Below are 27,538 nucleotides of genomic sequence, written 5' to 3'. Positions count from 1 at the left end.
TACCATGTCCTCTCCATGTCCCCGAACCCTAAAGAACGAGGAGGCAGTTGGGGGTGTGACTGTAGTGTTTATTTGGGGGCACAGTATGCCCTGGGGTGCTGAGGCACAGCGGCTTAGGGCGAAGGAGGGGAGCAGGAGCGGGCCAGCCCCAGCAGGCATCCTCAGGCCTCGCCGTGGTGCTGTGAGGACAGGAGCAGCTGGGTGAGCAGCGCCCTGCCAGGCCCAGACCAGCCACCACCCCACACTGCCCTCACCTTGGGGCCCAGGGCATCCCGGCTCCGCGCCCGCAGCTTGTTGGCTTGGGTCTCGGCCATGTCTGCCCGCTCCTCCGCGTCGTCCAGCTCGTGCTGGGCCTTGCGGTACTTGGCCAGGTTTGTGCTCGCCTGCTGCTCCTGAGAATAGGCGGGCCGCTCACCTTCAGCCTTGAAACGGTCATTCCACAACCCCCACAGCAGGAAGAACGGGCGCAGGATACTCCTTCCAGGGGGCCCCGGGTGCCATCGCACCAGTGGATGGGGTTTTTGCCAACTCAGGGGCACTGGGCAGGACCCATCTGGTGGGGACCCGACTGGGCAGAACCCAACTCCTCAGGCCTGGCCACTTGCGTGCAAACCAGGAGTGCTTACCGCCTCCTCAAACTGCCGTTTGTAGCTCTTGACCTTGCTCTGCAGCTTGTCCACCAGGTCCTGCATGCGAGCCAGGTTCTTCCTGTCCTCCTCGGCCTGCACAGGCAAAGGCGAGTGAGCGCTTGCCGGAAGCAGGGCCTTGCGCGCCGAGGAGCCGGGCACCCACCTGGTAGGCCAGCTCCTTGACGCGGCGCTCGTGTTTGCGCACGCCCTTGAGGGCCTCGCTGTGCTTCTTCTGCTCGGCGTCCAGCTCCGCCTCCAGCTCCCGCACCTGCACGCAGCGGGTGGGGTGGGGGACCCCGGCCTGACGCTCTGCCTGCCCTTGGCCACCACCCTGCTGCCCACCCGCCCGGGGCCCCTCCGCACCCACCTTGGCCTCCAGCTTCTGCACCTGCTTCTTCCCGCCCCGGAGGGCGGCCTGCTCGGCCTCCTCCAGCCGGGCCTGCAGCTCCCGCGCCGTCTGCTCCAGGGTCTTCTTCATCCGCTCCAGGTGGGCGCTCGTGTCCTGCTCCTTCTTCAGCTCCTCGGCCATCATGGCCGCCTGCAGCAGGGGCCGTGGGGGGGGGGCCATGAGCCGGAGTCACCCGCCCAGGGCCACCCTCACCCCTGCCACCTGCCCCCGGCCCAGCCTCACATCCGTGATGGCCTTCTTGGCCTTCTCCTCCGCCTCCCGCCTCTCCTGGGCCGCCTCCTCCACCTCTCCGCTCAGCTGAGCCAAGTCCCCCTCCAGCTTCTTCTTCTGGTTCAGGAGGCCTGTGTTCTGGGGGTGGGCAGAACCTGAGCCGCCTGCTGGCCAGCGGCCCCCAACCCCCGCCTACACCCGCGGCCCGCAGTCACGCCCCCAGGCCCGCGGCCACACCCCCAAGACCCGAGGCCACACCTCGACCCCAGCCCCCCGGCCCGAGGCCATACCCCCAGGCCCGCGGTCACGCCCCCGGGCCCGCAGCCACACCCCGCCCGAGGCCACACCCCCTGGCCCTTGGCCACACCTGCGAGTGCAGAAGGTTGAGGCGCTCCGTGGCCTCCAGCAGCTCCTGCTCCGCCAGCCGCCGGCTGCGCTCGCCTTGCTCCAGGGCGGCCCGCAGCTCCTCCAGCTCGGCGGCCAGCAGCGCGGCCCGCCGCTCCAGGGCCTGGGCCTGCTCGCGCAGCTCGGCGGCCAGCCGCTGCGCCTCGTCCCGCCCCGCCTGCTCCTCTTTGAGCTGGGCCTGCAGCAGCCGGGTGGCTGCCTGGGCCTCGGCCGTCTGCCGCGCCGCATGGCCCAGCTGCAGCTCCAGGTCATTGAGGTCCCCCTCCATCTTCTTCTTAAGCCGCAGCGCCTCGTTGCGGGCCCGCGTCTCGGCGTCCAGAGAGGCCTGCAGGGACTCCACGGCCCGCTGGTGGTTGCGCCTGGGGCGGGCGGGGCAGAGAGACTGGTGGGCACCCCTGACACCATGAAGACCCTGCCCTTCCCGGGCTGCCAGCTCCCGGGTCCGTGGGCACTGGAGCAGACCCGCTGGGCCCACATCTGGGTCACACAAGCCCTTTGGCTTCTGAGCTTCACCCCTAGGCTGGCAGGTCTCCCCATCAGCATGAGCACAGCCAGCTCTGCCTTCCCGTCTCCCGCTGGGATGACATCCCCTAGGGAAAGAGGGGAGACCCTCGAGAGTACAGATGGGGCCCCCACACCTCAGGTTTGTGCACTCCTCGTCCTTCTCCGCCAGCTTCCGGTCCACCTCTGCCTTGACCTGGGACAGCTCCAGCTGGATCCGCAGAGTCTTGGTCTCCTCCAGCTCCAGGGCCCCCTGGGAAGCAGAGTTGGCAGAGTAGGGGTGTGGGGCGGGGGCCAGGGGCCAAACTAAAGGAGGGGAGCAGCAAGGGGAGCAGCAGCGGCCCCTGACCTCGGCCTCCTCCAGGGCAGCCTGGAGCTCGCTCTTCTCCCCTTCCAGCGCCTTCTTGGCTTTCTCCAGCTCCTGGATATTCTTCCCACTAAGGCTCACTTGGTCCGTGAGCTCGCTGATCTCCTCTGTACAGCAGAAATGGCCCAAAAGGGTCAACGCCAGGGCCCCAGCCCCAGTCCGGGTGGCCCCGGGCAGGTCCTGGAGGTGCTCGTACCCTGCAGGTTCTTGTTCTCCCGCTTGAGCGTCTCCAGGGCCTCAAGCGCCTCCTCGTGGCTGTGGCGCAGCCGGAAGAGCTCCGTGCCCAGGCTGCGGGCCTCCCTCTGCGCCGCCTCCAGCTCCCGCTGCATCTCCTCCTCCTGCCTCCGCCGCTCCTCCAGCGCGCGCTCCAAGTGCCGCTGCTTCTTATCGAGCGCAGCGGCGGCCGAGGTGGCCCGCTCCAGCTCCAGGGCCACGTCCTCCGACTCGGTCTGCAGCCGCAGCTTGGCCTTCTCCAGCGAGGAGCACTTGGCATGGGCAGCCTCCACCCCCTCCTCAGCCTCCTGCAGCCGCAGGGCCAGCTTCTTTCTAGCCCGGGCACAGACAGGATGTGGGTGAGCCGGAGGGGCCCCAGCCTCTCCCCGCGCCCCGGCAGGCCCAACGGCCCTCACTTGGCCTCCTCCAGCTCCTCGGTCCTCTGGATGGCGTCCGCCTCGTACTTGCTCCGCCACTGGGCTACCTCGGCATTGGCCTTGGACAACAGGCGCTGCAGCTCCGCTTGGGCCTCGGCCTCCTCCTCGTGCTGTTCCCGCAGGAGGTCGCAGTCATGCCTCAGAGCCTGCACGGCGTGGGCCAGGGCGCTCTTGGCCTGCAGGGACCCCAGTGGCCTCAGCATTAGGTGGGTGGGCACCTGCTGCCCCCTCGCCCCACCCGTCCGTGGCCGCCGGTGGCCAGCCCACCTTACTCTCCTCCTCCAGCTGCCGCCGCAGCTCCTCTAGGCTGTGGGTGGCCGAGGCCTTCCCGCGGCTCAGCTGGCTGATGAGCGACTCTTTCTCCTCCAGCAGGCGGCTCAGCTCCCCTGTGGGCAGGGGCAAGCCGGCGGGTGAGGTGGGGGCCAAGGGCCGGCATGGAGGCCAGCACTGAGCCCCGGACTCACCGCTCTCGGTCTGCAGCCGCCCATGCTGGGCACTCGCATCTGCCAGCTGCCGCTGCAGCTCTTCCACCTTGATCTTGGCCTCACTCAGCTGGTCCTCGCAGGCCCGGCACAGCTTCTCGGCGTTGGCCTGGGCCGGGGATGAGGACAAGGATAAACACTGGAGCAAGAAGCCAGAGCTGCCAGTCTTGAGCCGGGGACCTCGGGCTGGGGACACGGGCCCAGGGAGAGCAGGTTCCAAGTTCCAAAGGCCACTAGTGAGGGCTGGACTGGGCCTGAGGCCCGTGGGTTGGGATGAGGCTCGTCTGGACTCAGCAAGGGCACCCTGCAGAGCTCAGCTGACAGGATTAGGTGGGATAGGGTCAGGGGTGAAGGTTGGGGTTCAAGAACAGGAAGTGTAAGCATAAGTCAGGTGAGAGGTCAAGGGAGCTCAGAGGTCAAGGCCCAAATGATGTTGGGGCACCAGGTCCAAGGACTCAGAAGGTCAGGGTTGGGAGTGGGGGTCATCGACTGCTGGCATCGGGACTGGGACAGAGGTGGAATGGAAGCTGGGTCATGAAAGGATAGGGTCAGAGGTCAGAGGTCGGCCAGGAGGTGGACAGACACCTTGCCACGGGTCAGAGTCTCCACGCTGGCCCCCAGGTCGTCCACCTCCATGCGAAGCTCACTCTTCTCCTTTTCCAGCTTCTGCCGCACCCGCTGCAGACTGTCCACCTGCTCGCTCAGCTCGGCCACGCTGTCGGCCTGCTTGCGCCTCAAGGCGGCCACTGTGGCCTCGTGCCTCAGAGCCGCCTCCTCCAGCTCCCGCCGCAGCCGGCCCAGCTCCACCTCGCGCTTGCGGCAGCCCTCGCGCTGGCCGGCAGACGCGCCGCCCGCCTCCTCCAGCCGCTCGCTCAGCTCCTCCAGCTCCTGCGCCGCCTCGGCCCGCTGCTTCTCCACGCGGGCCCGCGCCGCCCGCTCGGCCTCCAGCTCCTCTTCCAGCTCCTCGGCGCGAGCCTGGGCACAGCGGGGTGGTGCAGCGCCTTCACCGTCACCCCCACAGGCCTCGGAGCCCTGGCCCCACCCCGCCCCCACGTACCTGCAGCTCCTTGATCTTCTTCTGCAGCTGGGCCGCCACCAGCTGCTCGTCCTCCACCCGCAGGCTCAGCTGACTCACCTCGGAGTCCTTCCTGGGGGCGACAGGCCGCAGCTTGCCCACCCCCGAGTGGGGCCGCCCCCTGTTACTTCCGCCACTCTGCACCCTAGTGACCCCGTCTCAACCCTCCATACTCGCATCTACAAGGGCGGGTGCAGCCAGGGGCAGGTACAGGGCCGCCCCCCAACACGGCCCCAGTTTGGGCCCCGTGACATGCGCTCAGTTCGGGCCCTAAGATAGGAGCCCAATTTGGGCCCTCAGACTCGGGTCCAGTTTGGGCCCTGAGATAGGAGCCCCGTTCAGGCCTCAGCTGTGAGCCCCATCGGCCCCAGCTGTGAGCCCCGCTCTGCCCCAGCTGTGAGCCTACTTCTTGAGCTTCTCCTCCAGCTGCTGCTTATCCTGAGCAGCGTCTGTCGCCGACTCCTGTGTCAGCTTCAGGTCACCCTCCAGCTTGCGCTTGGCGCGCTCAGTGTCGATGCGCAGCTTCTTCTCCTGCTCCAGGGAGCACTCCAGCTGTGGGGGTGGGGGCGGGGTGGGGCCTCAGGGTCAGATTGCTGGCCACCTGCCCCCCACCCCTCCACCCCGACTCACGAGCGTGCCATCCGCTGTGGCCCCGACTCACATCCTCCACCTGCTGCTCCAGGCGGATCTTGGCCTTGGCCAGGGCATTCACACGGTCCTCCTCGGCCTGCAGATCCCCCAGGGCCTGCTGGTGGGCCTCCTGCAGGGCCTTCTTCTCCTTGGTCAGCCGCGCCACCGACTCATCCAGCGCCGCCATCTCCTCGGTCAAGTTCTTCACCTGGGCCAGGGTCGGGGTCACTGTGCGGGTCCCTCCTGCACTCCCCCCGCCAGCTCCTAGCCACCCCTGCCTGCATCTAGGGAACCTCAGGCGAGTCTCTTCCCTCAGGGCCTCTTGTGCTCCTCCCTGATGGAGGATGGTCGTCTATGGTGGTTATGAAGGGGCTGGGGAGACAGTACAAGGATCCGGGGTGCGTGCACAAACCCTAGGGCCAGTTCCCAGCACTACAGGGAACCATCAAGGGGGCCCTGGGGACCCCCAGTGCTGCTGAGGCCAACCAGCACCCGCCGCCAAGTATGACTGGGAACGGTCCCAGGACCCCTGAGTCTGCTGGGGAGACACAGTCCCCTCAAAAAAAGCACCAGTTAGATTAGGGAGAAAAATGCACACCAGGCCCACTGCATAGTACCCGGCCCAGCAGGAATGGCCAGTAGGTGCCTGTTGTTTTAGGGAGTCACCCCCAGAAACCCACCTTGCCCTCCCCCAGAACCAAGGCCACAACCCCCCAGTTCTGTGAAGACTGCCTGAGAGGTGGAGCTGGGGAAATGGGGTGTGTGCACCCCAGCGGCAGCCGGCCAGGACAGAGCGGGGGCTGCCCAGGTGCCAGGCCCCAGGGGACAAGCAGGGACAAGCTCGTCACTCAGCGGCTCCTGGGCTGTCCTGAGAGGTCGGTACTGCTCAGGGTCTGTCCCACAGAGGAGGGAACTGAGGCGCTAGGCAGCCGGCCCCCACCTTATTCTCTGTGGCATGTTTCTCCTTCTCGGCCTTGGCCAGCGTCAGCTCCAGGTCGTCGATGTCCTTCTTGAGCTCCGTGCACTCGTCCTCCAGTTTGCGCCGACGGGCGGCCAGGTCCGCGTTCACCTCCTCCTCGTCCTCCAGCCGCTCACCCAGCTCCTTGACCTTGGCCTCCAGCTGCACCTTGGACTTGATGAGCAGGTGGCAGCGCTCCTCGGCGTCAGCCAAGTTGTCCTGCTCCTGGAGGGGCCGGGGACAGGGGCGTATGCAGAGGCTGTGCTAGGGAGAGCCACCAAGGACTGTCGGGCCGGCCCAGCACAGGATTCATCTCTCTGTGCAAAGGGTTGGCGACAGCCCCTTTCAGCTGGGTTTGGGGAACCAAGAGCTCGGAGGGGGCTCAGGCCAAGTTGGGGGCAGGCATGAGCGAGGCACAAGGAGGAAAGTGCTGGCAGAGGCTTGGGGGAGGGCACAGCTCTGCACAGCCCAGGGGGCCCCGGTCAGACCCACCAGGCAGACCCCAGCAGCAGCAGTTGGGCTTTGTGGCCCAGGCCCGTGTGCAGAGCTAGCCGGGGCTGGCACACAGCTCCCACTCAATCTCTGTTCAAAGGGCCAGAGGGCACGCCCGGCATGGTGAGGCCCCGAGTTCCAGCCCCAGCCCTAGCACCGCCAGGTGGCGCCCTGGTGGCCACAGCACTGCTTGGGGACTTTTCGGACCCTTGCCCTCTGGTTATTGCCGTTCCTGCCACCTGGATTCCCAGCATCCTTTGCCCGAGAAGGGAGCCCTGAGGGGAGAGCTGGGGGAGCACAAGGACAGCTGGAGCAGGGGTGAGGATGTGGGAGGCAGAGAGTGGGCTCGGGGCCCGGGGCCCCATCGCATCGCCTGTCAGGACAGGAAGAGATACGAGGCCACAGTGTCCACCGACTCGGCCCAGCAAGGGTCTACTTGTGGTTTCTCCTGAAAGTAGCCTAGGGCTGTGGTTGGGACACCGGGAGCCCCCCAAGACCCCCTGCACCCCTCCCCCTGCCCCTCACCGCCTGCAGCTGCAGCGCCAGGTCGTTCTTCTCCTGGGTCACGCTGACGTGCGTCTCCTCCAGCTCCCGCTGCTTGGCCTCGGCCGCAGCCAGAGCCCCCCGCAGCCCCCGCAGCTCTGCCCGCAGTGCTGCCAGCTCCTCCTCCGCCTGTGCCGAGCGCAGCAGGGGCTTCATCTTAAAGAAGAGCTTCATCCACGACCAGTTCTTGACTGCGTTGAAGGCCCGGATGTTCCACTGGATGGTGAAGAGCGCGTCCCTGCACGGGGCCAGCCTGAGACTCAGGGCTGCCCCCTGGGGCCATAGCACCGCCGCTGCTTCCTGACCCTGGGCTCTGGGGGGACATACACCGGACTCCCCACACCCCCAGCCTTTAAAGTTAGCCCAGAGAGGCTTGGGGCGGGGGCTGCGAGCCCCAACTGTGTCCTGACCTCCACAGGACTCAGGTGACACCACACCCCACCCCACAGACTCCCTCACCACTGCAGCAACAAGGGAGTCGCCCCTCTGGGCCAACTGCACTGCAGTAGATGAGGCGTGCAGGTACCTGGCCCAAGACCCAGCACCTAGGAACTTGGACAATGCTAGAACCCATAGGACCATGGTCACGTGTGCCCTGTGTGCGGGAGGCGATTAGCCCTGATGATGCTCAGGGCTATCTCCTGGCTCTGCACTCAGAGATCACTCCTGGTGGTGCTCTGGGGACCACTTGGGGTACTGGAGATTGAACCTGGGTCGGCCCCACGCAGTGCAAGCACACCCTCCACTGTACTTGGGCTCCGGCCCTGGTCCCATGTGCTCTTAGCCCAATTTTTGAAGCAAAGAAATGGAAGCTGGGCTTGAGAGGCACAAATCGAACCCCACAGCCCCTGTGGCCACTCCAGCAGGCTGTCAGTGGTGACCGGACCCTCTGTCCTGGCAGAGTTCTATTCTACACTCGGGGGACAGGACACCCTGAGCCCTTCTCCCGCCCTTCCACACACGCACACACACCTGCCTCCGAGCAGGCGCTGATACTCGAGGCGCATGAGGTGGCCCCGGCTCCGGGCCTGCAGCAGGGTCAGCACCTTGGCCAGACGCTGGTCCCGGAGCTCCTCCAGCACCCCCAGAAGCCCCGCCTTGAAGAACACCTGGGGGGCCGGGGAAGCCAGCTGGAACCCCCGACTCAGCAGCACCCGGCCCAGCAAAACCCCCACAGCCGGGGCAGCCCACACTCCCGGCTCCCCCACCTTGGTGTGGCCAAACTGGTACTGGGTGTGGTCGATGTCCAGTGAGCCCAGCAGCTTCTCCGTGGCCTTCCGGCTGTCCACGAAGGTGTCATCTGGGACCACACTGGGGTTCAGGATGCGGTACCTGGGGACATGGGACTCTCAGGACCCGGAAAGCCCGCTGGCCAAGCCGGCTGGGGAGATGGTTTCGCCTCCAAACCTTGGCTTCCCTTTATCTGTGTTGAGGTGTAGGGTTTTGTGGGAGGAACTTCTCAAGTGGTGGGGTGACACTCGGGCACCGCAGTGCTGGGGGCCACCAGGGCTTCACTCCTTGGTGCTCAGGGGGGCCGTGTGGTGCCAGGGATCAAACTCCGGTCCCCTGAATCCTGAGCCATCTCCCCACCCCTTGCTGCCCCCAGCTGCTTCTGGTCCTGGCCTTCCTTGAGAGGCAGCGCTTGGGCCAGTTTCTGACTTACCGCTTAGTTTATTGCTTTGTATCATTTTGTGAGAGCAAAAATGACAGAGAAGGTGCCGTGGGAGCACAGCTGGGCGAGGACTCTGGGCCGGGATCGGGAGTGGAGCTGTCCAGCGTGGGCCCCAACAGCAGGATGGCACAAGGGCACACGGCAGAGGAAGGCAATGCAGGGAAGCAGGGGCACACAGGCTCCCCCCATGCCCGGGTCTGCCGACCAGGCTCTACGGCACTTTCCAGCAGTGATGAGATGCACTGCTGCCTGCACTCACAGGGTGCACCCCATCAGAGCGAGCCCCAAGACAGACACTGCTTCCTGAATGACAACAGTGTGCCACGGGGGGACATCAACTGTGATCAATGTCTCCTCCAGTGGGAGATGTTCCTAACCCTGCAAGGTCACAGTAGGGAATTTAAATACATACATTTTAAAACCGTAAAAAAATAGTCTTTGTGGGCCGGAGTGATAGTGCACTGGGTAAGGTTTGCACGGTCTTGCACGCGGCCAACCCAGGTTCGATCCCCAGCATCCCATATGGCGCCCCCTAGCATCACCAGGAGTAGTTCCTGAGTGCAGAGCCAGGATTAACCCCTGAGCATTGCCGGGTGTGATCCAAAAAAAAAAAAAAAAAAGACTTCATTTGAAAAAACAAATACAAATAAAAAGACTGATAGAGACTGTGCCTGTGGATTGAGGTGATCTCACTCTGTGGGGAAAATGAGCCCACAAGAACGGGAGTCAAGTGTCTGTTCACACCAAGTCCAGCAGAGGACCAGATCTCTTCTAGAAGTGGAGGGAGTGATGGGCACTTGGAGCCTGGCAACACCAAACCCACAGGGAGGCAGGGAGGGCTGGGGGGTGGGAGCACCGGTGGGGTGCTCGCAGCACCAGCATCATGCAAAGTCTAACCCCCACCCCTGGCCCCCAGCTCTGCCTGCCCCCCACAACTCCCCAGTTGCTCAGGCAAAGTGGGGAGCCGCCTGTGTCTTTACCCTCTGATTGTGGATCCGAGGCATTGGTGGGGCCCACAGGCTGCTCCAATATGTACCCGAAGCCTGTGAGCTTCTCCCCCGCCCATCAGCGCCACCTCCCACCCAGTGCCTGCCAGCCCCTCCCAGATGATGGGAACTGGGTGACAGCTGGCTCTAAGTGTGCACCCCCCCCCCGCCAGGTGCCCATTCCCAGGCTGCAGCCTCCCATCTGGGTAGAGGAGGAAAGAGGCTGTAGGTGGGCGGAGGAGGAGCCAGGGCAAGGGCAGGACACCCACCGCTGCCGGAAGTCTGCGTAGAGCAGCCTGTTGGGGAACCCTTGGCGGCAGATCCGGATCCCTTCCAGGACCCCATTGCAACGCAGCTGGTGGAGCACCAAGAAGGCGTCCATGACCCCTAGACATGGCAGGGAAATAGTGGGAACGTCGGTGGACACAGCAACAGTCCAGGCACGGGACTTCAGGGGGGCAGGCCCTGGGGTGGGGGGAGATACAGTTTCTAGTCCACCGGGTTCCCCAGTTCAGCCCTGGGGTGACTACCTGGAGTCTTGTTCTCATTGGGGACAATGCAACGGACAAAGTGGGGCTGCGTGGCCCGCAGGTTGGTCATCAGCTTGTTGAGGTTCTCCTGGGGGTAGGAGAGGGGAAGAGGCACAGGACAGGAGGGGCAGAGAAGCAGAATGGGAAATGGCAGTGACAGTCACCCGAGAAAAGCTGAGCTCAGCACCTAAAGCCAGTCTGTCCACACCCTCCCTCCCAACTGAGCGTGCCCGCACACCCTCCCTCCCACCTAGAGTGTCCACACGCCTTCCCTCCCACCAAGAGTGTCCACACGCCCTCCCTCCCACCAAGGGTGCCTGAACGCCCTCCCTTCCACCAAGGGTGCCCACACACCCTCCTCCCCATCAAGGGTGCCTGCACACTCTCCCTGTCACCGACTGTGCCCCCACACCCTCCCTCCCATGGAGTGTGCCCACACAACCTCCCTCTCATCAAGGGTGCCTGCACACTCTCCCTGTCACCAAGTGTGCCCGCAAACTCTCCCTCCCATGGAGTGTGCCCGCACACCCTCCCTCTCCCCAAATGTGCCCAAACACCCTCCCTTTCAAGTATGCCCGCACCCCTTATCTTCTCACTCTGTTCCAGGTGGCTCCTTCCCCCTTTCGGCTCACCTGGGTCCCCCTTCCGCAGGCCCCCATGGTCCCCACCCCAGCACCCCAACCCTGCCCAGGCAGCAAGAGGACAGGCAGCAGCACAGACTTGCTGTGATGTTCACGTGTGAGGAGTTAAACATCACTGCAAGTCTTAACGGCCACCCGCCCGGTGCGGAGCGCAGAGCAGGGGCCGTGGCGGAGCAGGGAGGACCCGCCAGGAGCTGGCCCAGGGCTCACCTTGTGCAGCTGGGACACCGTCTGGAATGACGCTGCCTTCTTACGCTTCTCTTTCACCCCAGATTTGGGGGGTTCGGCTAGAAGAAACACGGACCCGTCACCCGGGGGGGCATCTTGCTGAGGCCCCCCCGCACACACTGGCCCAGCCCCTGGCACTCACCTGAGCAGGAACCGGCATAGTTTTCATAGAGGTTGGCCAGGAGCCGGTTCTGGGACTTTTGGAAGATGGGAACCACCGTCTCGTTCAGGGGATCCTTGTTCTTCTCCAGCCAGCCCACAATGCTATAGGGCACCTGGTGGAGGGCACCCCACTACTGAGTGGCCGTGGGGCCCCTGGGCGGGGTTGGGGGCACAGCCCGGGCGAGGTGGCGGCACCTACCACGCCTGCATAGTGGACCACCTCAAAGTGGGCCTGGTATTTGCGCTTCTTGTCAGGCCGGGGCTGCTGGAAATTGGGTGACTTCCCTGAGTGGTTGTCATAGAGCTTGGCCCGGAAGCTGGCGTCGGAGGCCTTGGGGAACATGCACTCCTCCTCCAGGATGGACAGGATGCCCAGCGGCTGGACAGGGAAGCAGCAGGAAGGGTCTCTCAAGTCAGCCCATCCTGGAGGCCCGGCTGCCCTTTTCTGGCCCCCTTCCCTGGGAGCCTGGCAGAGCCCCCAGTGGAGCCCCCACCGGGCAGATGGAGACCAGGCCCAGTGGTGAGAACACCCGCTGAGAGAGAAGAGAAAGCTTGTGATTGGATTCCCACCCTCTACCCTCCATCCCCCACGAGACCTGCCCCTCCAGCTTGTCCTTTGGCCTGCTGATCAGAGGGCTTGTCGCCACCAGCCACCCGCTGCCTGCCTGACCACTCTGGTCCTGCCCCCACTAACCCTGCAGTGTCCCTCTCTGCCAAAGGGGCAAAGAGACTTTCAGGGCGGGACTAACAGCCCAAACCAATCAACTGCCCAGAGGCCCAACAGCCAGAGATTAGAGAAACAAGTGAAACCCTCGCTGTGTAAACCATTGTGTCTTCAATACCGCTTACAATTCAAAGAAAATTAGTTTCTTTGAATTGCAATTTAACTTTCAGCGAAGAGGTAGGACAAGAAGGCGGAGAAACAGCTCAGTGGGCTGGAGCACATGCTTTGCATGCAGGAGGCCCGGGGCTGACCTGGGCACCTCTGGGCGCAACCCCCAAGAGCAGAGATGGTGCGAGTAAGCCCTAAGTACCACCAAGTGTGGCCCAAAAACAAACGAAAAAAAACAAAAATAGGATGGAAAATGAGTCTGTGTCTATAAAAGACTCAGAAAAATGAGTGTACGGCCAGGTTGGAAGATGTGTAGCAAAACTAACCAAAGTGCCCCAAAAAGAGAATAAAGAGGGACCGTTTTTCTCCTTTTTATTATGATTGCGGTGGGGGTGAGCCATGCCTGGTGGTACTTAGAGCCTACTCCTGGCTCCGTGCTCAGGGGTCATTCCTGGGTGCTCTGGGGGCCGTGCAGTGCAAGGGACTAAACCGGGATTGGCGACATGCAAGGCAAGCACCAGTGGGAAAATACATACAAGGGTGCTCAACCAGATCAACGACAAAATGCCAACGCACGCGAGTCTGTCCTGCTCCGCGGGCAACTCCGCCCAGGGCCTGCCGAGCTGCAGTCCCGCGCGCATCCACCGGGGGGGGCGGCGAGGCAGGCGTCGGGGGCTCAGACTGGGTTTCCGCACTCACCTACACGCCTGCGCACTGAGGCTGTGGCGTCCTGAGCCCCTCGCCACATTCCCACGTACGCGCGCACGCACGTTCCGTGGAGACACGTGTGCGGACTCGCACGGTCTCAGGAGCGCGCACCCAAGATGAACTCCCCCCTTCGCCACCACACACACACACATACACACGCGCGCGCGCGCACACACACACAGCATCACCGTCACCATCACCACACTTGCCACCCGCCCCACCTTCTCAATGAGGTCAATGCAGGGCTGCAGGTCCAGGCCAAAGTCGATGAAAACCCAGTCGATGCCTTCCCGCTTGTACTCCTCCTGCTCCAGCACGAACATGTGCTGGTTGAAGAACTGCTGCAGCTTCTCGTTGGTGAAGTTGATGCACAGTTGCTCGAAGCTGTTGAACTGCCGGTGGGACAGGCCACAGAGGGGCAGGTGGTCCATGAGCACCCCCTCCACACCACATCTCCAGGGCCCTGCCCCCACGTCCTTCCCCCACCGGAGAGTATAAGGACCGGGTGTGTGTGTTCGGGGGTGGGGGTACACCATGGGCCTGCTCCTACCTCAAAAATCTCAAAACCAGCAATGTCCAGGACCCCGATGAAGAACTGTCGGGGCAGCTTTGTGTCCAGCGTCTGGTTGATCCTCGACACCAGCCATCGGAATAGCCGGTCATAGGTGGTCTTGGCCAGAGCCCCCACGGCAAACACCACCTGGAAGAGGGGGGCAGCCAGGCTGGGACCGGGCAATGCAGCCACCCCAGGGGTCCCCGCCGCCAGCATCTCACCTGCTCCACGCTCTGGCCTTTGGTCACATACTCGTTCCCCACGCGGACGCGGGGATGCAGGAGGCCTTTGAGGAGGTCCCCGCTGTTGACGCCCATCAGGTAGGCTGCCTTGTCGGCACCTGCAGGGCACGCAGGGTCAGAAGGGGAGCAGCCCCAGGGGCTCCCCTCGCCTCAGTGTGAGGAGTGCAGAAGGATCAAGGCATGGCCAAGGTTATGGAGGAGGGTTAGGTGAGGGGGCAGGATGTGGAATGATCAGGGAGGCAGGGTTGGGGGCTGCAGGGGTGGGGGTCCCTCACTCTCAGTGCCGTCCGCCTCAGCCTGCTCCTCCCGCTGTTTCTGCTTGAACTTCATGTTGCCGAAATGCAGGAGGGCGCCCACGATCTTGTAGCAGGCGCACTTCTCATCCACGCTGAAGCCCAGGATGTCCATGGCGTGCTGTGTGGGGGACAGGGCCGTCAGAGACGCGCAGGCAGGCTACGTCCCACGCAGCCGCCCTTCGGCCTGGAGCCCCGCATACGTCCGTGGCTATGAGCTCCTCCCCGTCATCCATGTTGTCCACGGTGAGGACGCCCTGGCTGCAGAAGTGGTAGTCGTAGGGGTTCATGGACAGGAGCAGCATGTCTGGGACACAATAGACAGATCAGGCTGGGGCCCCTGATGAGCCTCGCACACCCCCCCCCCCCCCCAGCTAGCCAGCCCTGCCCCACGCCCCTTCCCCAGCTCTTCATTCTGGGCAATTCTTTGAGAAACGGGCCTCTGCGTCCTTTATCCCTCAGCCGTGGTCCATGGCCACCCCTCAGGCCCAGACTGCCACTGGCTGCTAGGACCTGGAAACACCGGATCCTGCCCCCGAAGGACCCTTCTTGGCTCAGCACAGGGGAAGACACAACCCGTCAGGACACAGCCTAGGGGACCCGTTCCTCAGGGCAGGGAGGCGGGAGTGTGGGGGGTGGCAGATCTCGCAGGAACAAAGGCCATCACTGACCCCAGAACACAGAGAGATGCCCAGGGCCGGGCATGAGGGAGCCAGGGAGGGGCTGGTCAGGGCAGTTGCACCCCACCCGCCCTCACCCTGCAGTTCTGGCTTCTTCCCCGACAGGATCTGGTAGTAGACATGGTAGCCGCGCTCGCCGGGCAGCTGGAAGATCACCCGCGACTTCTCCAGGAGATCTGCAAGAAGGGGGCACCGCCTACCATCCCCCACACCACCTGCCCAGAGGGGCCCCTCTTAGTGGGGAGGAACCTGGCCCCAAGTCCGTGTGTGAGTGTGAGCGGGTCTCTCCTGGGTCTGTCCTTTCATTTGTTTCCTTCCCGCACTGCAGGCCTAGGGCAGTGTGGGTGTCAGTGCATGCACAGGGGGCCTCCATGTCTGTCTGTCTCTCCATCCATCCATCCATCCCCACCCCGCGGATCCCCACGTGGGTCAGTTAATCCCGTCATCTCGGCCCCCGCTTAACCACCAGGATGTGGTCAGGCAGCCCCAGGTGGGGCTGGTCACTGTGGGAGTCCTCTGGGCTGCGGCCTGAGTGCCTGGTGTTGCAGGGGTGCTGCAGGGAGGATGAGGCTCCGTGTGCAGAGGGGAGGCCGAGGAGGAGGGGCCCAGAGAACAGGAGGGCCTGACTGACCACGTAAGACTTGGCGCCTCTGTCCGAGTACGGGGACTGGCAGGAAAGGGTTTGAAGCAGGAATGGATGTGGTCAGCGCAGAGGCCGAGAGAAAGTGCCCCTGGCTGAAGCGCAAGCAGAGCGGTGGCAGCTGGGAGAAGGGTCCAGCTGAGGGGCGCGGCAGGGCCAGGCCAGCAGGCGCAGTGGCCCTTCTGGACTCACAGCTGTCGATGTCGGCGGACGCCAGCTTCCCAGAGGGACCGAAGTGAATGCGGATGAACTTGCCCTGTGGGCAGAGGGGTGCCTTAGCTGGCACTGCCAGCCCCAGCCTGTCCTGGATGGCTCACCCAGCCTCCCCTCTCCTCCCCGCACCCCACACCGCTCACAAATCGGGAGGAGTTGTCATTGCGCAGTGTCTTGGCGTTGCCAAAGGCCTCCATGGCAGGGTTGGCTTCGATGATCTGATCCTCCAGGGTGCCCTGGGCGGGGGGCGGGAGGGCAGATGGTACAGGACTGTCAGTCATGTGGGTGCCCTGGTCGAGGGAGGGGGTGGGTATGGGAGTGCAAGCTCCAGTGGGTACCCTATGTGATGGGGGGTGAGATGGTGGGTGAGGCTGGGCAGGGGGGCGTGGAGGGCAGCGCAGGGGAGATGGTGGCCGGAACTGTCAGTCCTCAAGACCCGGGGCCCCCATGGTGGGAGAGGGAAGGGACCCCCACACGGTGCTCTCCTCCCGCCCACTGGCCCGTACTCACCCCAGTCTTGGTGGCCAGCACTTGCTGGAGGTGGGAGGAAGGAGGACAGTGTTAGAGGCTGTGAGGCCACAGCAGGCTCAGCCATTAGCAGGGCAGAGCACGTTAGTACCCCCCAGGTGTGGGCCTGGCCTCCGCCCCCCTTCCGGGAAGGAGAGATGCTCCGGAGAAAGGGGCGGCAGGCGCTTGAGGTGGGGAGCGGGGCGGTGCTTAGGGCTGGGGGTGTCTGGCTCACAGCCTTCCCTCCCCCTCCCCCAGCTCTGGCTTCTTGCATTTCCATCCTCTGGGAAGCAGTCCCCAGCCCTGGAGGCCCCTGGCTAAAATCTTCTGTTGACTAAAACCTTCTATAAGAACTTCAGAGCCTTGCTCCAGTGCTTTCTCCTCCAGGAAGGTCTCCCTGAGGCTCTGAAGCAGGAAGACCTCTTCCTACTCTTAACCTTACCTTCACCCTCTCCTTCACTCTTCTCCCCACCCTACCTCCAACTTCATATTGTGCCCCTTACTGGAAACAGTCCACCTACTGTTATTCAGAATGGTGGTGCATATCGTTAAACTGTTATGCAGGATATTGGTGCATATCATTAGCCCTAATATGCAAATGAGTAGGCTAGGAGTGCTGTGACGTGCAGGGCCATCTCTACGCCTCACCTTTGGGAAGGGCACCTCCTTCCTCTCCTAGCAACCTCCTGTTACGAGGCAGTACAGGGAATCGAACCCAGGACCTTACTCATGCAAGGCCTCTGAGGCCACTGATACTGCGTCACTGAGCTGAGCTGCATCCCATCTGCCCTTCCTGGTCCCACTCCTGTTCCTCCTGCCCCATCCTTCTCTTCATGGCTGGATCCCAGCAGTCCTGGGAGAGAGAGTGAGGAAGGAAGGAAGGATTCCGGAGTGACTTGGCCAGGGTACCAGGGGGCTTGGGTAATTTGCTCCCCTCCAGGGAGCCCCCAACTTAAAACTCCTCCTCTTATGGTGGAGGCAAGAGAGTCTCCCACCCCCTAAACACTCAGGGCCCAGGAACGGGGCTGTTTCTTAAGGGGGGTGCCCAGGGCTGGGGCCAGATAAGGCTTTTAAGCTCCAACCCAATAGTGACAGCTTGGGGTCAGCCTGGGACCAACCTAAGCCCCCCCTCTGCTGCCCCATCCCCAAAGCCACAATCCAGGGCTCCTTTCTGCCCAGGTGTGCCCCTCCCAGCTGCATCCCTGCCTGCTCCAGCCGCTCCCTGCTCCCCCATTCCCACTGCTGGACCAAGCACCACCTTTCTGCAGCATCCTCAGAGACACCGTGGGGGTTCAGAAGAAGGGGCGGGGAGGGGAGAGCGGCCAGAGGACCAAAAACAACAACGGCAAAAACCAAAACCAAAACCACCACAGCGAAACAAAGCCAAAATTCAAAATCAAAACTCAAGAAAATCAACTGGGGGGGGGGGAAAGCAAAGGTTTAAAAAGGTGAAAATGAAGAAAAGCCAAAAATGCAAAACATACATAAGGGAAGAAAAACAAGAAATAAAGATGCCCCAGAGGAAAGCAAGGCTCAGCAGGACTGAGGGGGTGGGAATACGGGCCTTCTGGGAGGCAAAGGCAGCTGGTCTGGGGGTGACGACTGGGGACGCCCACAGAATCCTGAACAGCTGACTCTGGGCTTGGAATGAAGATTGTGCCTCCAAAACAAAAATGCAACACTGGTCCCACATTTCTTTTCCCAAAGCATTTTCAAAAAATACAGAAATCATGGGGTACAAAATTGGCACCTAACTGGTCGTTGAGGACCCCAGGCACCCCAGCTCTACCCGCTGCCTCTCTCACTGGCCACTGGAAGTGGTTTGTATGTGGAGGCCAGGCAGGTCTCACTCCGTAATGAAAGTGGCCTCTTGATAAACTCTGGAGATCAGAAAGTCCCATGAAGGGAAACAAAACACAGTAGATGACCGCTGTGGCCTCGCCTCTGTGAGACAGACCCTAGGATGGGGCTGGCACAGGGACACAGGGTCTGGCATGGGTCACCAGGCATGACACAGGGTCACAGGGTATGACACAGGATCCCAGGGCATGGGTCTGGCACAGGCTCACAGGGCATGGCCTGGGGATCATGGGTCTGGCCCGGGGTCACAGGACAGTGGGATGTGCAGGGCATTTCTGTTCAAGCCTTGCTTAAGCCAGAGCCCCCCACCAGAGTGGGGGGGTCAGGCGGGGCTGGGAGGGGCAAGGGAATCCACTTTTTGGAAAGAAAAAAAAAGAGGAAGGAAAGAAAAACAGTGGGAAGCAGAGGGAGCAGCGCCCCAGCGGGCGAGTCTTACGGCCTTCTTGCCCGGCCCGTCTCCCAGCGCGGCGACGATGGCAAAGTACTGAATGACCCGCTTGGTGTTAACCGTCTTACCGGCCCCCGACTCTCCGCTTGGACGACACAAACACGAGTCACCAGTGTCCTTCTGGCCACTCTGATCTCTCCCGTCCCCCCATGTCGCCCCCTCTGCCCTCCTCCCTCCGTCCTCTTCCAACTCAGGACCCCCGCACCACCGCCAGCCAGAGACAGGTGAGCGGAGTTCGCAGGCAGCCCTGCAGGGCACCGAGAGGCGCCTGTGTACTGTGTGCTGCACAGCAATCCCGTCTCGGGTACCGCTCTCACCCCCACTCTAGGGAGAAGGAAGTGGGGCTCAGAGCAGTCAGGTGCCTGTCCCACGTACGTGCTGGACACGTACACTGCCCGCCTCCTTGCAGCTCCGTCTGGCAGGCAGAAAGGGCTCTTCTATTTTTACTGATGAGACTTTTTCACTGATGAGGCTCAAGGCCACCAGCAGGGATGGAAACGTGAGAACTTGAGCCCAGATCTTCTGCTTTCAAAGTCCTATTCTTAATCACCAGGCAGCATGCGCACGCAGACACACACACACACACACACACACACTCACACACATGCACACACTCAACATACATACACTCAATATACACTCACATATGCACACACTCAACACACAACATACATTCAACATAACACATGCATATACTCAACATACATGCACATATTCAACATACACACACCTTCGACACATACATGTGCACATAACCGCACACATGCACACATTCAACAAACACACATATACACACACTCTACGTACACTCACACCGCCCTTTTCAGCCTGGCTGGTTATGAGCTTGATGGTGATGAACTTGATTCTAGCACTGCTCTCTGAGGGTGAGCAAAGGATCCAAAGTAAGAGTCCCTGGTAAGGACATGGGGAGGAGGTGGAAAGGGAACAGAATCCCCACTTCTCCTTGAGCAGCCAGAATCAGTTCAGAGAAAGAGCAAGGTGAGGAGAAAATTCCAGGCCCTGGGGAGGGGGGATATCACTGGGGGTCACTCTGGTTTGCATTGCCCAGGAAGGGTCAGAGAAGACCCTGGGCCAACTGAGCTCTGCCCTGGAGATGGCTTTAGTCCCTTCCTGGCATTCAGCAGCAGCTTGCCACCCCCTGTGACCCCCCACCCCAGGGCCCCCACTCACGTGATCAGCATGGACTGGTTCTCTCGGTCTGGGGAGAGGGGAGAGGACGGGAAGTCAGTCCCGGGCAGGGAGCTCTCCAACAGCAACTGTGGAGAGCTCCCTGTGGAGCTGTGGCGCCCGCAGCAACTCCATCCTCCAGGGTCAGAACCCGGCAGGACCAGGTGGGCACCAGGGAACTGGAGGCCGGCTCCCCGGGGAAGAGCCCCCGGGAACGTGGCGGCCGCACAGGACACAGCAGGTGGGGGAGCGGGGTCGTGGGGGCGGGGTCCGGCTCTTACTGCGCAGCATGTCATTGTAGGCGTTATCCGCCACCGAGTAGATGTGCGGCGGCGCCTCGGTGCGGCGCTTCCCCTTGTAGGCGGCCACCACAGGAGCGGTGTAGACCGGGAGCCACTTGTAGGGGTTGATGGTGACACAGAAGAGGCCCGAGTATGTCTGATGGTGACAGCGAAGGGGCCGGAGTGACTGGGGGCCAAGCTCCCATCGCAGTGCTCACAAAACCTTGCCCCTTGCTGCTTCCCCCCAAAGCCGCCCCAAGCCCAGAGCCCACTCAGGCCTGCGGAGCATGACCCCACCCCTGCCGGGCCCCTCCTGCACCCCCACTGCAGTCCTGCCCAGCCGCAGCCCTAGATCCATAGCAAGACGGGCCCAGCCCGTGGACACACCACACGTGTCCTCCCGCGGCCCCGCTGCTTACGTAGATCATCCAGCGGGCATAGCGCTGGCGCAGGTTGTGCAGCACCGTGGCCTCGTTGAGGTGCGTCATCATGGCCATGTCCTCCAGCAAGTCGAAGCGAGGTGGGTTCATGGGATGCAGCTCAGCCTCGGACACTGTCAGCACCTGCCCCCCAGGCCATTTGGTGAGGTGGTCACGGACCTGCGCGCCCCCCACCACACATGCACACACATGCACTCTTCATGAAGAGCCCACTGGCCAGGAAGGAATTCCACCGGGCAGGTCAGAGGAGCGAATGTCCCAACACCGGGAGTCAAACCTTCTGGTCTTTGGTCTCCACATTGACCTTGCCCCCGGCAGCTTCCGACTTGACCTCTGCCTCCACGTAGGCATCTTGTTCATCAGGGACCCAGACCCGCTTCTTTCCTGGGCAAGGGAGAGAGGGATGGACGCTGTGAGAGGGCGGGGGCACACCCAAGGGACTGGAGGAGCCAAGCTGTCTTCATAGAATCCCATCAAATCCCTGTGATGGGAACCCCCCTGAGGGCCCCTGGGGCCCCTCCATGCCTCAGACTGACTCGGTGATTGCACCTGTGGATTCAGATCCTGACTCCACAGTCCTTGCCCTGTGGCCACAGGAAAATCATTCCCAGACCATGGGTCAGTGGTGGAAGATTATTCATTGGCTCTCTGGGAGTGTAAGTGCTGAAGTGTCATCACAAGAATAAAGCAACCAGGGGCTGGAGTGATAGCATAGCGGGTAGGGTGTTTGTCTTGCACGCGGCCAACCCAGGTTCAAATCCCAGCATCCCATATGGTCCCCTGAGCACCTACAGGAGTAATTCCTGAGTGCAGAGCCAGGAGTGACCCCTGTGCATTGCCAGGTATGACCCAAAAACCAAAAAAAAATAATAATAATAAAGCAACCATATGGACTGTTGTCATCCAGTTTATTGCCAAGAGAGATCCCTTCCAAGGCTGGAGAGAAGACTCCACAGACTGAGATCCTGCGTGGCACTTGGGGGGCTCAGGTTCAGCTGCACTACCTGGTCCCCAAATGGCCAGGAGCAATCCACAGCACTGAACAGCCCCCGAGTGCTGCTGAGTATGGGTCCCACACTAAATAAAGCAAACATTCCCTCATCTCCATGGGCCTGTTCAACATCAAAAAAGGGCACCTCAGGGTTTTTCTCCTGGGTGAGGGGGATGGTGGTAAAGGAGGGATACTGGGGACATTGGTGGGGGAAAATGTGCACTGGTGGGTGATGGGTGTTCTATCATTATATGACTGAAACTCAAACATGAAAGTTTTGTAACTGTAGCTCACAGTGATGCAATAAAAAAAAATTTTTTTTCTTTTTCTCTCCTGAGATTTGCCAGCATCCCACTCTGAGGCCTCTTGGCTCACTCCCTTCTGGAGAAGCCAGTGTTCTCTTGAACACATTGCTCTGTCTCCATCATGGTCTGTCTGTCTGTCTGTCTGTCTGTCTGTCTGTCTCAGTCTCTTTCTGTCTCTATATCTGTCTCTCCACATTTCTCTAAGCAACAGTCACTGTCACTGTCATCCCATTGCTCATCAATTTGTTCGAGCGGGCAGCAGTAACGTCTCTCATTGTGAGACTTGTTGTTACTGTTTTTGGCATATCCAATACACCATGGGTAGTTTGCCAGGCTCTGCCGTACGGGTGGGATACTCTCGGTAGCTCGCCGGGCTCTCCGAGTGGGGCAAAGGAATCGAACACGGGTCAGCGGCATGAAAGGCGAACGCCCTACCGCTGTGCTATCGCTCCAGCCCTCTCTAAACAAAACTATTTTATTTTACTGTTTATCACCTCCTGAAATTCTTTTCTGTAAGGGAAGAAGGGGGGGAAAAAGAGGAAAAAAGACCCTCCCAATGGTCTCAGCTAGAGCTGACTCACTGTCTGTCATCCCATTGTTCATCAATTTGCTGAGCACCAGTAGCTAGTGACCTTTGGCAGTGCTCAGGAAGCCATATATGGTGCTTGGGATTGGAACTGGGGTGGGCAAGATGTAAGGGAAGAGCCTTAACCCCTGTTCTCTCTAGCTCCCTCTTCTCCCCTCTTTGTTCTTCATTTTTCTTTCTTTTCCTGCTGCCAGTGCCAGGAGGGCGGCAGAACCCAACCCAGGGGCTCCAGCATGAGAAGCATATGTTCCAGCTGCTTGGGCCAAGTCCCCTGTCTTGCCTATCTGCCTTCAGTATCCCCGTGAGGGCAGAACAGGCACCAGTAATGTCTCCATGGTGAGACTTGTTACTGTTTTTGGCATATCGAATATGCCATGGGGAGCTTGCCAGGCTCTGCCATGCGGGCGGGATATTCTCGGTAGCTTGCCGGGCTCTCCAAGAGGGACAGAGGAATCGAACCCCGGTCGGCCACGTGCAAGGCAAACGCCCTACCCACTGTGCTATCACTCCAGCCTGGCTGACTCACTACCAGGCACATAAGCACCCCCTGAGGCCCTCCCCTGAGTCCCACCCAGAGCCACCTCACGATCAGGCACTTAGCCCACCTTCAGGCTCTCCCACCTCTCACTTCGCCTCGTAGGTCTCCAATTCTCTGGTCCTCTGGCCTCATAGCTCATAGCTCCCCTTTCTTGCCTTTTTCATGGTGGTGAAAAGCACAGACCCCAGCTGCAGCCTTCCTGAGTCTGTTACTAGCCCAGTGTTCCCCTCGGCGGATGACACCGCCCCCCAGGGGTGCTAGATGATGGGGGTTGGACACTCAAGTATGGTGGAGGGGGCGCACCTTCTGTTTCTTTGCTTAAAGAAGGTAGTCTTCTTGGGGCTGGAGTGATAGCACAGCGGGTAGGGCATTTGCCTTGCATGCAGCTGACCCAAGTTCAATTCCCAGCATACCATATGGTCCCCCAGGACCACCAGGAGTAATTCCTGAGTGCAGAGCCAGGAGTAACCCCTGTGCATCGCTGGGTGTGACTCAAAAAGAAAGAAAAAAAAAGAAGGTAGTCTTCCAGGGGCACTGAGTGATTTTTCCCCCCCTGAAAAGTGGGCAGTAGGTTGAGTGACAGTGGGAATTTCTGTACCAACCAAATGCCTTGGTGAGGCCTGATCGTATTTCTGCATCCCCCCTCCCACCCCATTAAACACTGGTAAGATTTTCTTTTTCTTTCTTTCTTTGTTTCTTTGTTTGTTTCTTTCTTTCTTTCTTCCTTTCTTTCTTTCTTTCTTTCTTTCTTTCTTTCTTTCTTTCTTTCTTTCTTTCTTTCTTTCTTTCTTTCTTTCTTTCTTTCTTTCTTTCTTTCTTTCTTTCTTTCTTTCTTTCTTTCTTTCTTTCTTTCTTTCTTTCTGCATTACACCAGCGATGCTCAGGAGTCACTCCTGGCTTTGCACTCAGGAATTAAGCCTGGCAGTGCTCAGGGGACTATACGGGATGCTGGGACTCGAACCCGGGTTGGAATGTGCAAGGCAAAAATGCCCTACCCTCGGTGCTATCACTCCAGCCACACTATTAAGATTTTCAAGCTGGTGATCACAGAGCACGAAATCAGGCCCCAAAGTGTGTTGTCTGGGCTCCTCAGAGGCTGTAGTGGCTCTGGCCCAACCTCAACCCCACCTCCTCGGGGACCCCCCCACCCCGTCCCCATCACCACCACCACCACCACCACCACCACCACCATCATTACCATCATCATCGTCATTTCCATTCTTTGAGCAAACCAGCTTATAAATAGCCTGGACGGCTGTCCTCAGAAACAGACTTTCTCACTAAAAATAAACCCAGCACGGCGCTGCGGGCGCCGGCAGCACGTACCCCACCACTGCTCCAATGTGGAAGGTCTCGAGGCAGCCCCAGGTGGCAGCCCCAGGAGGCAGCATGTCCACCCCAGTTGACAGAGGAACAAATTCAGACTTGCCCTCAGACCTAGTGACAAGGCCCCAGACTGAGGGAAAAAAATTCATCAGCCTGAGTGAACTTTCCAGCCCAGAGCCCCTCAGCCCTCTCACCACGGGCTGCAGTCTGGGAGGGCTTCCCAGCGGCAGCACTGCCTCCAAACCCCACTCACCATCCCAGGCGACCGTGTGCACCTTCATCAGCTCCTGGTAGCCCTGGCGGAGGTAGGGGGCAGATTCCCCGAGTTCACTCATGTCCATCATGGTGGTGGCCGTGAAAGTGAGGGATGAGCGATGAAGTCTTGGCACAGCGGCACTGGAACAGAATGACGCGGGGACTGGAGGACCAGGGACCCCGGCGGGGCAGGATCCAGTAACCCTCAAGGCCTGGCACTGAGAGATTCCCTGGGACTCCCCATGCGAGTCTCCCTGGGGACCCCCACATGCGACACAAACCCTCTCAAACCCCAGCGCGTGGGCTCCCACCAATAAAGGAGAGATGGGTGCTCCCCCACTCCAGGCTCCTTGCTGCCCCCAACCCGGTCCTCCCTTCGCCTCTAACCCCAGCCCCGATCACCCACCTCAGCACCAGGGTGAGGGCTGGGAGCTGGGCTACCCCTTTTATTGCCGCTGTGAAGGTCAGCGGAGGAGAGCTTCGTCAGCACTCTCCCAGCCTCAGCCCCCCCAGCCGGGCCACAGGACACAAAAGGCAAATTCCCTTTTATCTCCACCAGCACAGCCCCAGGGCTATTTTTACCTCCATTGTCGGGGGATCACAAAGGCGGAGAGACTGAGATGCCTGAGAGGAGAGGCACAGGCGAGGGGAGAAGGGGAAGACAGGGGCGAGGCTCTGAGAGAGAAACAGAGTCACAGGAACCTGATAGACCCGAGAAAGGTCCGCAAGATTCCAAGAAACAACAGTCAGGAGACTGGCAGGGCCGAGGGGCCGGGGGTGGGGGGCAGAATGTTCTCTGGGAGATTTTAACCCAGTCCTCTTTATACATCCAGGGAAACTGAGGTCTACGGAGTGGAAGCACCTGCCAAGTCTCACCAATAAACTGGATAGAAACTAGGTCCAAATGAAACCTGCTGGGGGTGTGACTCAGGGAGAAAACACTTGCCTTGTATGTGCGAGGCCCTGAGTTTGATCCCAAGCATTGCAGAAAGAAAGAAAGAAAGAAAGAAAGAAAGAAAGAAAGAAAGAAAGAAAGAAAGAAAGAAAGAAAGAAAGAAAGAAAGAAAGAAAGAAAGAAAGAAAGAAAGAAAGAAAGAAAGAAAGAAAGAAAGAAAGAAAGAAAGAAAGAAAGAAAGAAAAGATAAAAGATGAAGATAACTAAGATCATTTCAGACCCGGGAGATTTGCATGTGGGAGCCCTGGATTGAATCCTTGGCCCCACATGGTACCCAAGTGTGGCCTCAAAACCAGACAAAGTGAAAGGCAGGAGTCCAAGATGTAGCTTAGCCCACTAGTCTGTGTGAGATTCTGGGCTCCAACCCTGGCACTGCAAATTCTCAGAATAATAATGATTTATCTCCATGTTACATTGGAGAGAACTTCATTCTGCTTCCTCTCTTCATAGAGCTTAGGGTGATTTATTTTTTTGTTTGGTTAGTATTTTTTTTTGGTTGGTATTTTTTTTTCTTTTTGGGTCACACCCGACGATGCACAAGGGTTGCTCCTGGCTCTGCACTCAGGAATTACCCCTGGCGGTGCTCAGGGGACCATATGGGATGCTGGGACCCGGGTCGGCCGCGTGCAAGGCAAATGCCCTACCTGCTGTGCTATTGCTCCAGCCCCTTTGGTTGGTATTTTTTTATTAAAATTTATTTTGACTTTTTGGGTCACACCTGGCTATACACAGGGGTTACTCCTGGCTCTGCACTCAGGAATTACTCCGGGTGATGCTTGGGGGACCATATGGGATGCCGGGAATCGAACCCGGGTCAGCCGCGTACAAGGCTAGTGCACTACCCGCTGTACTATTGCTCCAGCCCCAAGCTTAGGGTGAGTCTGGCCTGCCTGCCCACACCCTGAAGATAGTTCATGACCTGCCAAGCTGCAGTGCAGAGTCGCTGTCTCCTTGACTGAGGAGGTGCAGGACCTGGGCTCCAGCAACCCAGAGAAAGTCGAGAGGCTTGGGAGCGGCTGTCTGCCATTCAGAGATGCTCCAGAAACAGGTTCTCGGCCACAGTCAGGCGGCTCACAAACAGTCTAACCCAAATCCCTGCTCAGTGGAGTAACCTGTGTTGGGAAACCAGACTCGTGATGGCTCTAGAACTGCCTTAGGTTTGCTTCTACACCCCCACCCCCGCCCGCTTCCTGCTGAGAGCAGATCCAGACCAGCAGAGGAAACCCACGAGCCCCCAGGAGATGCCCTCAAGGGAAAGGGACTCAATTTCTTTCTTGTTAGTTTTTCTTGATCTGATTTTTTTCCTTTTCTAGAAATTGCAGTAGAAGTAAAAGGCGAAAGATTTATATGATCTGAAAAGCGATAGCACAGTGGGTAGGGCGTTTGCCTTGCACGAAGTCGACCTGGGTTCGATTCCTCCATCCCTCTTGGAGAGCCTGGCAAGCTACTGAGAGTATCCCGCCCGCATGGCAGAGCCTGGCAAGCTCCCGTGGCATATTGGGTATGCCAGAAACAGTAACAACAATTCTCACAATGGAGACTTACTGGTGCCCGCTGGAGCAAATTGATGAACAAAGGGAAGACAGTGCTACAGTGCTATGTTGCAGTAGAAGTAACATGGTTACAAAACTGTGATTGCTTCTGCTTTGCTCCTGCTTTTGGAGGACAAAGTTGCTGCACCTTCAAGACCATCAAAGTGCCCAAGACCCACCCTTCCCCCCCGACATGGTCCCTGTGTCACTTCTATTCTTCCTCTTCTGCTCCCCACCCCAAGCCTGCTCCCCGCACTGCCTGGTCACCGGCACAATTCAGGAGTCAAAGTTCCTGTTATCAGCCGCTGTCCATCCCTTGCTTTGTTGCTTTGTGTTCCTCACCTGAGTGAGGTCATCTGGCACTGTGCTTCTCTCACTTGACTTTATTTTTCCTAGCCTGCCCTCTCTAGCTCTACCAAAGTACAGCCCAGGGGAAGATTTCATCCTCCCTTGCAGCTACACAGTATTCCACTGTGTATATGGACCATAATCTCTGTATCCACTGCTCCATCTTTGGATATATTTGGATTGTTTTCATCTCCTGGTTACTGTTCTAAGGCGTGTAATGAACATAGATGTGTATGTCATATTTAGT

General features: G+C 60.0%; 1 protein-coding gene across 3 annotated transcripts; it reads right to left on the bottom strand.

Moving 5' to 3' along the window:
* Positions 1 to 8: 8 nt before the first annotated feature.
* MYH7B (myosin heavy chain 7B) lies at positions 9 to 24,952 on the bottom strand. Of its 3 annotated transcripts, XM_012933640.2 has the most exons (42): positions 24,863 to 24,952; positions 24,455 to 24,597; positions 20,733 to 20,839; positions 20,435 to 20,578; positions 20,016 to 20,172; positions 19,738 to 19,765; positions 18,535 to 18,631; positions 16,242 to 16,265; positions 15,875 to 15,967; positions 15,711 to 15,774; positions 14,956 to 15,054; positions 14,402 to 14,505; positions 14,181 to 14,319; positions 13,885 to 14,003; positions 13,661 to 13,810; positions 13,332 to 13,502; positions 11,770 to 11,949; positions 11,551 to 11,683; positions 11,391 to 11,467; positions 10,540 to 10,627; positions 10,279 to 10,396; positions 8,560 to 8,683; positions 8,324 to 8,460; positions 7,334 to 7,589; positions 6,299 to 6,541; positions 5,390 to 5,566; positions 5,135 to 5,280; positions 4,711 to 4,801; positions 4,239 to 4,628; positions 3,636 to 3,762; positions 3,439 to 3,557; positions 3,151 to 3,347; positions 2,718 to 3,067; positions 2,504 to 2,628; positions 2,292 to 2,407; positions 1,616 to 2,012; positions 1,261 to 1,386; positions 997 to 1,167; positions 793 to 897; positions 627 to 722; positions 255 to 392; positions 9 to 179 (listed from the first exon to the last, which is right to left on the bottom strand). In XM_012933640.2, exons 2-42 carry the CDS (start codon positions 24,543 to 24,545, stop codon positions 162 to 164), a joined length of 5,832 nt encoding a protein of 1,943 aa, XP_012789094.1. In that variant the 5' UTR covers positions 24,546 to 24,597; positions 24,863 to 24,952; the 3' UTR covers positions 9 to 161. The 3 variants fall into 3 exon arrangements, with proteins under 3 accessions (XP_012789094.1, XP_054993585.1, XP_054993586.1); XM_055137610.1 differs by lacking the exons at positions 18,535 to 18,631; positions 20,435 to 20,578; positions 20,733 to 20,839; positions 24,455 to 24,597; positions 24,863 to 24,952 and having other exon boundaries at positions 16 to 179; positions 20,016 to 20,095; XM_055137611.1 differs by lacking the exons at positions 18,535 to 18,631; positions 20,435 to 20,578; positions 20,733 to 20,839; positions 24,455 to 24,597; positions 24,863 to 24,952 and having other exon boundaries at positions 16 to 179; positions 16,242 to 16,261; positions 20,016 to 20,066.
* Positions 24,953 to 27,538: the final 2,586 nt, after the last annotated feature.

The sequence above is a fragment of the Sorex araneus genome, chromosome 5 (genome assembly GCF_027595985.1).
Source record: "Sorex araneus isolate mSorAra2 chromosome 5, mSorAra2.pri, whole genome shotgun sequence".
In the NCBI taxonomy this organism is placed as follows: Eukaryota; Metazoa; Chordata; class Mammalia; order Eulipotyphla; family Soricidae; genus Sorex; species Sorex araneus.
Note: the sequence above shows the minus strand (reverse complement) of the source record. Positions and strands in the feature narration are given on the sequence as shown.

What these genes read in the sequence shown, in the direction of transcription:
- MYH7B (XM_012933640.2), bottom strand. Translation starts at nt 24,545, where the DNA reads ATGATGGACATGAGTGAACTCGGGGAATCTGCCCCCTACCTCCGCCAG. An exon ending in ACCAGTTTGGCCACACCAAG is followed by an intron (nt 8,461 to 8,559) that starts GTGGGGGAGCCG and finishes CCGGCCCCCCAG; the next exon opens with GTGTTCTTCAAGGCGGGGCT. An exon ending in GAGGAGTGCACAAACCTGAG is followed by an intron (nt 2,013 to 2,291) that starts GTGTGGGGGCCC and finishes CGCCCGCCCCAG; the next exon opens with GCGCAACCACCAGCGGGCCG.